The sequence below is a fragment of the Sinocyclocheilus anshuiensis genome, unplaced genomic scaffold, assembly GCF_001515605.1.
Source record: "Sinocyclocheilus anshuiensis isolate Anshui unplaced genomic scaffold, SAMN03320099.WGS_v1.1 scaffold1148, whole genome shotgun sequence".
Classification (NCBI taxonomy): Eukaryota; Metazoa; Chordata; class Actinopteri; order Cypriniformes; family Cyprinidae; genus Sinocyclocheilus; species Sinocyclocheilus anshuiensis.
Genome location: NW_015548259.1, coordinates 261,244 through 271,346, shown reverse-complemented (window position 1 = coordinate 271,346; position 10,103 = coordinate 261,244). Strand labels below are relative to the sequence as shown.

Genomic DNA, 10,103 nt, shown 5'->3' with positions numbered 1-10,103 from the left:
TATCCAAAGCGACTTACAAATGAGGACAATAAAAGCAGTCAAAACTAACAAAAGAGCAACAATATATAAGTGCAAAATGATAAGTCTCGGTTAGCCTAACACAGTACACGTAGCAAGGTGTATATATATACACACACATATACATATTCACACAACACACACACACACACACACACACACACACACAAAGAAAAACAAGTAGATAGAATAGAAAAAATAGATCTTTAAGGGTTAGTTCACCCCAAAATTCTATTTTTTGCATTCACTCACCCTCATGTCTTTCTAAACCTGTATGACTGACTTTCTTTTGTGGAACTACACAAAACAATTAAAAAAATGTCTCAGATATTTTGTCTATATTAAAAGTCAATGGGGTTAAGTCTTGCTTAGAAAGTCAATACAGTCACACAAGACTGGAACAACACAAGGGTGAATTTTAATTTTTGGGTGAACTGTCTCTTCCAATATGGACTGAGCAGTTTCAGTGAAGTTTATTATGAAACTTTGGTACATATGGAAACATATCAAAACAGTCCAATTTTATGATATGAGACTCACACTGGGCTGTTTGGGAAGCATAGACTCCTCTGTATTTGACATTGCTGGAGCTACTACACGGTCAGTGCTGGTGGGACTTTCATCATCTAAAACAGAGAGACATATTATTCAAATTGTTTTGATTTTAATGACTTGTTTTATCTAAAATTCATCTTCTCATTTGGACAAAAACAGAGAAATTAAACGAAATATATAATAAACACCTGAGTCTAGAATGCGTTTAATTTTTTTCCTTCTGGGTGTTTCCACTTCTGCCCATCTAAAAGAAACCAAAACACAGGATCATTACAATCACGCTGTGATTACTAACTAGACAATATTCTGTAATTAAACGTTTTCTACAGACTACTCACCGTACCAGTGAATCATATGCACTCTGTTAAATAAGATTTAAAAAAAAAAGACAAAATTAGAATAAGCTGTACTTTTAACCAGTATTATTTTTCAGGTCAGTTTGTCTATTTGTCTTCTAAACGCATTCTCACAAGATCATATCTGCTTGTTGATAGAGTATGACCTGTTTCTTAGCATAATGGAAGTAAATTACCATCTGTGAATACAATTCTGTAGCCGCTCATCTCTGAGATGAGGCCCAATAAAAATGACACATTCATTATTATTAGTGCTGTCAAACGATTAATCACGATTAATCGCATCCAAAATAAAAGTTTTTGTTTACATAATATATTTATGTGTACTGTGTTTATTTATTATACACACATACAGTATATATTTTGGAAATATTTGCATGTATATGCATTTATATTATTATATTTTATATTATATATAATTATATTTAATATATAAACATAACATATTTTTCTTAAATATATACATGCGTGTGTTTGTATTATATTATGTAAACAAAAACTTTTATTTTGGATGCGATTAATCGCGATTAATCGTTTGACAGCACTAATTATTATTATTTTTTTTTTTTAATTAAGTTTCATTAATTAGATATTAAACTAAGTTCAATTTATGTTATGAAGTGTTATTTATTGATAATAGTACAGAGCAATTTTTGTGTATTTTCTTGACGATGATGATAATGATTGTACTTCAGAAAACACCAAGTGTATTTATGAAAGGAAAGCTGAACAGTGTGTGTGTGTGTGTGTGTTCTGACCCTGCTATGCAATTCTCCTGAACTGCCTGCTGATCCACAAGCCTTCTGATCAGACGTTAAGCCCCCTTTTAATGAACCTAACAAACACAAATGCATCTCATACTAGACACACATCTATACAGATGGACACAGTAAGCTACTATCAGCTTAATCAAAATTACCTCCTGAAAATCATGTGACTATCTTTCTTTACAGTAAGAAATAAAAATGACCCTTTACTTTTACACAGTGTTCATTTGTACCTGCAGTTGATGGACTGGGCCTTGCACAGGGCCTGTAAATAAATGACTATAGTCTTAATCAAATGTCTTCCTAGTACATGTTTCATGCTGGATACTTTGTGTAGATTAATAAAGTTCAGCATACCTTTTACTTTCAGGATCAGGATCTGACTGCTTTTGAAATTAAAAATAGAAAAATTACAACAATATTACTACAAACTTTAAAAGAGCCATGTCTTTGCTATAAACAAGAATTGTGAATTTGCTATCTAAATTTAATGTTTACAAGATGATGTGTAATGAGACATATTCATATGATGCATCAAGACACCATGAAAACATCTTGAAAACTCACATTGTACCGATTTGGAGATGTACTGTCCTCTATATGTGACTCTACTGGAGCATAAATGGGGGCCAAAGTGTCTTCAATGTCATCATCTATGATAAAATTATAATAGTCCAATGTTATTAATGTTTTACATTTACATTACAATATCTGTCATCAATATGCCAAAAACTAGCTATTATTCTCATGTTGACAAATAAACAGATGTAAAGATCTCTGAATAAACACTCTACTTTTTGTAACTTAACTTGGTTATTGAGTATTACTGCAGTACTGTGTAATATAAAGCTATAATACATTGTATGAACAATTACCAGAATCTATGAGAATAGGTGAATTCCTCTTCTTCTTTTTGGACACACTCACTTCTGACGACCTGAAAAAGAGCAAACACAAGATCATCTGAAATAATCACACTGTAATTATTAACGTGACAGTGTTCTGTGATTAATCCAGTTCTGATGAAACTCCACAAACACGGCACACTTACCCTGTAGATGAATTAGAATCTCTCTATTATTCAATGAAGAAAAGGAAAGACAGGAAATTTCTCATTGTAATCAAAATGAATGTGATATCTACATGTCTTTATTTCAGAATTGTGCGATGTTTTAAGATGAACAGTAATGTGGTTAGGTAAAAGTCAATGTATGTAAGTTTGTGTGTGTGTGTATGCTGACCCTGTCAGGCCTTTTCAGGTCAGGCCTTCGACCGTCTGCCGATCCTTGTAAGCAAAAATTTGAATATAATTCTCACATTGACATTTCACATTTTCTTACAAGCTGCTTACAAATTTAATTTGATATCACTGATGCAAAAAACAAACAAACAAAAAAACAGTTTTACCATAGAATTTCTGAATTTAAAATAGAAACACTTACTTGGTTTTTTGGATTTTGGATCATGTAATTCACAGAACAGTCTAAAAGGAAACATTAATTACGGTAGGTTAATTTTACTACATCGAAAACATAAATTGATAGATTCTTTCATCTTACTTAAAACGGCCTTTATTAATGTCTTCATCGATTGTGGCACGGGCCTCTATGGCGCAGGGAAAATGGTACGAGCGCTTACAACGCTTTAAATCACATCCCGCTGTAGCACCGTTTTTTTTACAGTGGTGGCAAAGCTATAAATAAACACACAGCAATTAGGCATCCACAGAGAAACAACACTAGAATATGATGACCGTTTGGTCACAGTTTACATTTAATGCACAGAAGTATTCATGTTAAAGTATAATGCTGTACTCAATACAAATTACCATTGCAATCAAAACTATTCAACCCCCTGGAGACTGTAATAATTTACAAAAGTAATACAAATTAAAAGTGATAATGACAATATATAATGCAATGTTTTTGAGTTAAAGGATTTTTTGTAGTATAGCTATGTCATAATTATGCAAAGCCAATGCAACACTGCTGTTTTTGTACCATATGGTATGGTACAAAATTGTGTTAAAACACAATTAAGCTTTGGAAACTTTCTAACAAAGCTGAATTAGCTTGAGTTGTTACACAAACATACATTTAGCCCATGCATGTGCTGAAGTTGAGTAGCAAAGATGGCCAAGTCAAAAGAGCTCTCACAAAAGTGATTGAGAAGAAATTATTTTATTACGTTAGAAAGTCTATGGCTACAATGAGAAAAACCCTCAATTTACTACCAAAGACTTGGAAGATGACCTGATGAAAGGAAACATTTAAATGCAGAGTAAAAGAAAAACACTAGACAAACATGAACTTCACGTTGAGACATCTTGCCGAATACCACACTTGACCAAGAAGAACATAAAAGGTCCACTTTAATATGCTAAAATTCATTTGGATAGACCTGTGGAGTTCTAGAAAATAATGTTTTATGGAGTGATGTGACCAAACTAGAACGTTTTGGACCCATGCATCAGCGGTACGTCTGGTGCAAATAAGGTAAAGCTTAGGAGCAGAAAGAGCATCAATGGACTTTCCTGCAGGACAATCATCCCAAATTATACATCCACATCTGCTTAAGCTTGGTTCAGGGATCGGTCATAGAATGTTCTTGAGTGGACTGTTCAGTCTTCAGATTTAAATCTCATTGAAAATATTTGGTGGAATTTGACAAAAGCAGTGGCAATGTAAAAACCAAAGATTATCAGTGATCTGGAAGCTTTTTCAAGCGAAGAATGGGCCATTCTTATTGGAGGTAATAAAGAATAAAAGATTCTGCACAAAATGTGGCTTTTGGGGATTGAATAATTTTGTACATGAATGTTTAGAGCCATTAGATTTTTTTTTTTCAATTTCCATCAACTTTATGTTCTCAGAATCACTCAAATGTGTATTAATAAACTTTCTATAATAGTTTACTTCTATAATAGTTTACTGATGCCTTTGTTGAATTGTTTTCATAAAATGTTGTTCTTGGCAGCAAAAAGTCTTGCAGGTCAAGGAGGTTGAATAATTATGATTGCAACTGTACATGTCCTGTACAGAATTTATACTTTCAGAATATTACACATTAAATACCCCTAATATTTAAATTATTTTACATTTAGGCTACATAACACTTTGTTAACATCTATTGTAGTTCATCATTAAAGTATTGTATATGTGTTATGTAAAGTATTACACAAAGTTCTGAGAAAAAAATAACCAGTTAAAATTAATTCTAACGTTTTAGAGGCAGTTAATGTGTGTTGTGCATATGCTTTAGCAATGATATTCACTAGTCTTTTTCCTCTCCGCTGCTCTTCTTTTACATCTTCCACAGCAAATCCAAACAGGTCGTCGTAGGTGGGTGAATTCTTGCTGTAGATCCCTGATGCAAACAACTGAGGATAAAGTGCAGTACAAGTTTATATTATACAAGACTAATGATACTACATTTCCGTAATGGGTGCAATATGAAAACACGCTTACCAAACAGTTCTCATGTGCGGAGGTGCTCTCTTTGGATGAAAGAGGCCCGGTGATTTCAGTTTCGTCTGATTTCTCGCAAAGTACACAAATAATTTTATTCAGAGATTGAAATTGTTCCGGACCCATGTTGAACTCTGCTTGATGACACTCAAAGGCGATTCACGTGTTCAATGCAATGTTTCTTTCAGTGCCATTAAGTTTCGTTTTCTTTTCATTGCGTAGAAGGCGGGTCATGTTGATCTTCATCTTGCATGCATAAAAACACTCTTGTTAACTACTCGAACTCCAGACAGAGATCTCGATTATCTAAGGCAGTACATTCAATCAAATAGATCTTTAAACTCAACCAAACTTCAAACTAAATCAATTTATATAAAAGCCAAATCCTTATCCTGTAATCACAAACGACTGTGATTGGTCCATCCTGACCGGCGCTGAGAAAAGTAACAGGTACCACGTAAAAGCAATTATTTTGGCCAGTCGTAATTCAATCGTAACTTTAACAACATTACATTAACTCGTACCTAAAGCCTTATCTGATATTCAAATAGTTGTCATTCTGTATATTTGACCTGTTAAGTTTTATATATTAAAATAGGCAAAAGTCATCAGTCAACTATGGCTTTATTTTTAAATGCACATATATAAAACAATATTGATTTGTAAACATATGTTACATACAAATGGCACAGGGTGATCACAGTCACTTTGAGAAACAACATCTGCATATATGATATGCTTGTTTTACACATCGGTCCTAGTTTCCTGCATTGTACAGTACACAATGTCACATGCTTTCACATTGGAGATCACAGGACTTGACAATAGACATGCCATATCCCAGTATGGACATAATACTGTGACAGAAATAACTACTTAGCTTTAAGGGATATGAAACATGTATCACAGCATACTACGAGACAGTGTGTAAAGAGTTGGTTCAGGTGTCAGTGTCTCTGTGAAATGCATTATTTTGGTGCATTCTAAGACCACACTCTTAAAAATAAAGCTTCTTGCAAAGAACTCTCTAAACAACAGTCATTTCCCACTCTATACAGTTCTTTGGAGAGTCAAAAAGCTCTTGAAATTACATTATAGGGTTGTCAGTTGGTATAAGATAGTTTCTTCTAGATTTAAAGGATAAAAAGGTCCTGTAAAACCCTTTTTGGCACTAACGTTTTGTTTTTGGATGGTTAGTATGACCCCTGCTGGTAAATGTTTGGTTCTAAAAGCATTTTTCTTAACAGCCATTTAAAATTAGCTGCATGTTCCGACAAAAAAAAATGCATTTTGCCATTGAGATGAAAGTGAATGCTAATGGACAGCTTTCTTCATGTATTCTAAACCTCTTTGGTTCTACCAGGAAACTTTATTTTTAAGAGTATGCAAAACTTCAAAGTTAATGGTTTATATATGTCTCATTTCCCTCTTTTCAAGAGTTATGCATGAAACCTACTGTATATGCTGTACACTGATGGCATTACGCACACATTCACACTCAACTCTCATTTCTCAGGATCCTCAGTCTCTTCAGAACACTGGATTTCTTCGTCTATCCTCACAGATTGCAGCTCATCTGCACACTGAAATAAAGATAAAGAAATGCTTAAAACATGAAACCCTTTTCCTTTTGAGTCTGACATTGAAAAACAGGCTGGGTCACTCACCATTTTATCTTCCTTCTCCTCTTCTGGGTCAGAGGTCACCTGCTCCTCTGCACTAAAGTATCCATCATGCTCCACAGAGGCATCCAGCGAGAGAGATCCTTTAGTCCAACCTGAGACGGTCAGAAGAAAATAAAAGAAGTGAGAGAAAAAACTGATTAAAGTTAAAAGGATGGCAAACAGGGATTGTATTGTAAGTGAACACCTAAATGAGGGCAGAGATGACCACTGAAACCTCACCGTGATAGACAGAAGACAGACTAGTGACCATTTCCCAGAGCACACAGAAAGAGCATGCGTGGATGTGTCAGTGGAACGTTCTGGGTTCAATTCAAGTTTATGTCTATCAACAGCATGAATAAAAGGACAATTTGTCCACAAATACCACATTTTTGTATAGAAGAATTAACGAAAGCGCTTCTCTGATGCGCATTTCTGCTTTGAAACCCTCTGTAATGTCCTCCATTATATAGACATTTTTCTTTGTTTTTACAAACTGAGGGAATAGTCAAACTTATTTTTTGTGCAACAGATGCTGTCGATAGAGCTTAACCCGAAACAATCTTGTAAAGACAAAGATGTGGTCAGCACCTCTCAGAAAGCATCAAATGAGACAAACATGTAACCTACAAACACATGCTACCCTATAACACCTCAGTGGATTATGCGTAAGTGTGCACATACGTGTGTACTCAGTATGTGTACCTCTCCTATGGTTCTGAAACAGGCTTGATGTACTGAACCACCTGACTCCGCCCATGTTAGGGTGTGGCTCTGTTTCTGGGAGGAAAATAACCAATCAGACTGCACCTCTGCATCTGCATTCTTAGTTATTTCTCAGTATGGCACATGAAGTACACATGATGTGAGCTATTCCTTTAAGTATCAGCTCATGCCTTTAGCCTTTAGAGAGCTTGGTGCCAATGAATCCGTTATTTTTACCATCGCCCATTTTCTATTTTTATTTAATCTCTTGAAAAGGAGACAGCAATCGAACTCTCTTATATTTGATTTTCAGTTTGCTGAAATAGGTCACCTAGAGGTGTAGGGTCACTCCGAATATCCTGTCGTTTTGGTTTTGTCTCAAAACTGAACGAAGACCCTGCAATCACCAAAGAAACAGAAAGAAGTTAAAGGGGAAGTTCAAGCAAAATGAAAATTCTGTAATGACACGAGTTTTTCACTCACCTTTTGCTCTGCCTGTCGTTCTGGGCTCTAGAATGTTCTCAAGTTCTTTGCCTCTTTCCTCTTCTGTTTTCAGATTCTCCACTCCTCCACTTCTGAGATTACTTCGTTCATTTCTCACCAGTCTGAAGATGAGTTTCATGTTATGAAATTAGCATGTATGTGTAAATGTGATGGCGTGTAATTGTACCTGTTAGTTGAGCTGGTATCTGAGGAGAACTGCTCAGGTGCCCTTTGTTGACTTGCCTCTACATAACACAAACATACATTTGATGCACCTTTGTTAATTTGGCATTTTGCAAGTTATCCGAATTAATCACATATTGTAAACACTCCTCAACTACTTATTTACAAACCAACGTAAAACCAGGTCCATACCTTTACAGGCCTCCAGCTGTCCTGTTAGAAGTTTCTGGATTTTTGTTACCCAGATGGTCTTAACCTCCTCAGACACGGCCTACAGGACAATATATATCACAAAGCTGCATATAAACCCGAGATATCTGGTCAGTGCAGACTTAACACATGTAACAGTCTTCTTCATAGAAATCTGAACTCAAGACACACACTGTTGTGCTCACCTGTACTGTGTAGACCTCATCCCTTGATCTGGACCAGATCTCAAACTTCTTGCTGTCCCCTTTAGCATGCTCTGTTATTCCAATAGCAGCCATCTAACAAAGACAGAACAGAGATTATCAGGTAAACAGGCTATTGTTTCCTTTCAAAATAAAATTTTGCAGAATGAACATACTCAAAAAAATATATTTTTTGTGACCATACTCATTTAAATACGCAAATTAGACACGCACAAATTTGAATTATAGATTCCACATTATTTTAATTTAAACATTTAAGTTTGTGCATGTTATAAAATGTGCTTCTTGATTAATCAAATATTTAAATTTTTAAAATGTGCAATAAAATGCTAATGACCCATAAAAAAATATGAAATGTCACATTTGCCAACCTTTTGAAGATGCTAACTAGTGCAAATTTGACAAAATTTTCCTCAGCATGGGAAGAATGCCATGCTTAACAGAACATAACAGAAAAGAGGTGATTTATCAATATGAGCTCAACATCATTTTGTGAAATTTGTAGCTATTATTACACTGTATGTTGAAGACACACTTACGCTGAGCTCCTGCTTGAAGCTATATGAGGGTGCTTTCTCGTATCCCTCTCCGCTCTCCTCTCGCCTCTTGCAGAAGAGCAGAGCTTTCTCGTGCAGGAAGAGGTGTCTCTGCATGGGCTTAAACCTGGCAAGCTCCATGACCTTCACGTGACCTCGCTTATGCTCCGCCCACACACTGAATGACCCTTGCATCAGCAGGCGACCCAGGAATCCAAGGTTACCCTGGATGGAATCAATGATCATTGCTTGGATTGACGTGGAATAAAGAGGAGTGACAGAAAACATGAATGAACAGTAATGGGTAAGATGAGAGTAGTGTGTGCATATGTGTTTTACCTCATATCCTGTGATGGCGATGAGGTGCATTGAGTCATTTACAGCCTTCAGGATACCCAGTATGGAGGAAAGAGCTGCCTGCAGCTCCACTGAGCCCTCACAGCCTTTACTGTACTTAATCATCTCCTAAAACACACAAACACATGCATTGAAAAATCTTGTTATCCATTATATGACACCTTTAAAGTCACAATGAAATGGAGGTAATGACAGATCTTTTCTTCTATGTTGTGACGTACATCTGAGTGAAACATTATTGAAATAGAAAAAAATTAAGTCAGGGACTTGGTTCTATCCATTGATTTTTGACTGGATGAAGAACGATATGAATGAGAGTTTGCAGTCGATTGAATAAAAGAGGGGGAGGTTTAAGAAGAATAAATGTCTCTGTTTTCATCAGAAGATTTAAAACTAATTTTTAAAAATGAAATTTATACATGGACAAATCATTCACAATAAGATCAACAACATGCATTTAGAAAATAGAGGAAATGTTCAATTCATGCTGAATTTAAGATGCATTTCAATTTATGCATTTATCCCATATTCAAATGCCTAAAACAAACACTTCAGGTATGACATCTCCATACACACACATAATGCAGTACCTTCAGCAG

At 35.3% G+C, this 10,103-nt stretch overlaps 2 protein-coding genes across 7 annotated transcripts in view; both read right to left on the bottom strand.

The window, feature by feature from the left end:
- Positions 1-5,488, bottom strand: part of LOC107655511 (polycystic kidney disease protein 1-like 3) — a 10,229-nt gene extending 4,741 nt beyond the window's left edge. For 4 of the 6 annotated variants that reach the window (XM_016442999.1, XM_016443002.1, XM_016443000.1 and 1 more), the window contains exons 1-14: positions 5,164-5,486; positions 4,971-5,075; positions 3,256-3,389; positions 3,139-3,179; positions 2,938-2,981; positions 2,748-2,770; positions 2,572-2,633; positions 2,264-2,349; positions 2,054-2,082; positions 1,930-1,961; positions 1,688-1,764; positions 912-934; positions 762-817; positions 559-644 (exon numbers count right to left, since the gene is read on the bottom strand). In XM_016442999.1, the coding sequence (XP_016298485.1) occupies positions 559-644; positions 762-817; positions 912-934; positions 1,688-1,764; positions 1,930-1,961; positions 2,054-2,082; positions 2,264-2,349; positions 2,572-2,633; positions 2,748-2,770; positions 2,938-2,981; positions 3,139-3,179; positions 3,256-3,389; positions 4,971-5,075; positions 5,164-5,289 (924 nt within the window). In that variant the 5' untranslated portion in view covers positions 5,290-5,486. Of the gene's footprint in view, positions 1-558; positions 645-761; positions 818-911; positions 935-1,687; positions 1,765-1,929; positions 1,962-2,053; positions 2,083-2,263; positions 2,350-2,571; positions 2,634-2,747; positions 2,771-2,937; positions 2,982-3,138; positions 3,180-3,255; positions 3,390-4,970; positions 5,076-5,163 lie in introns of all 6 variants that reach the window. The other 2 variants (XM_016443004.1, XM_016443001.1) reach the window with 2 other exon arrangements.
- Positions 5,489-5,792: 304 nt separating this feature from the next.
- Positions 5,793-10,103, bottom strand: part of LOC107655510 (guanine nucleotide exchange factor DBS-like) — a 19,065-nt gene continuing 14,754 nt past the window's right edge. Inside the window, exons 21-31 of the mRNA XM_016442998.1 lie at positions 10,095-10,103; positions 9,487-9,612; positions 9,151-9,372; positions 8,594-8,686; positions 8,391-8,469; positions 8,203-8,260; positions 8,016-8,137; positions 7,864-7,929; positions 7,533-7,607; positions 6,831-6,940; positions 5,793-6,746 (exon numbers count right to left, since the gene is read on the bottom strand). The exon at positions 10,095-10,103 is cut by the window's right edge and continues 120 nt beyond it. Coding sequence (XP_016298484.1) covers positions 6,669-6,746; positions 6,831-6,940; positions 7,533-7,607; positions 7,864-7,929; positions 8,016-8,137; positions 8,203-8,260; positions 8,391-8,469; positions 8,594-8,686; positions 9,151-9,372; positions 9,487-9,612; positions 10,095-10,103 — 1,038 coding nt within the window. The 3' untranslated portion in view covers positions 5,793-6,668. The remainder of the gene's footprint in view (positions 6,747-6,830; positions 6,941-7,532; positions 7,608-7,863; positions 7,930-8,015; positions 8,138-8,202; positions 8,261-8,390; positions 8,470-8,593; positions 8,687-9,150; positions 9,373-9,486; positions 9,613-10,094) is intronic.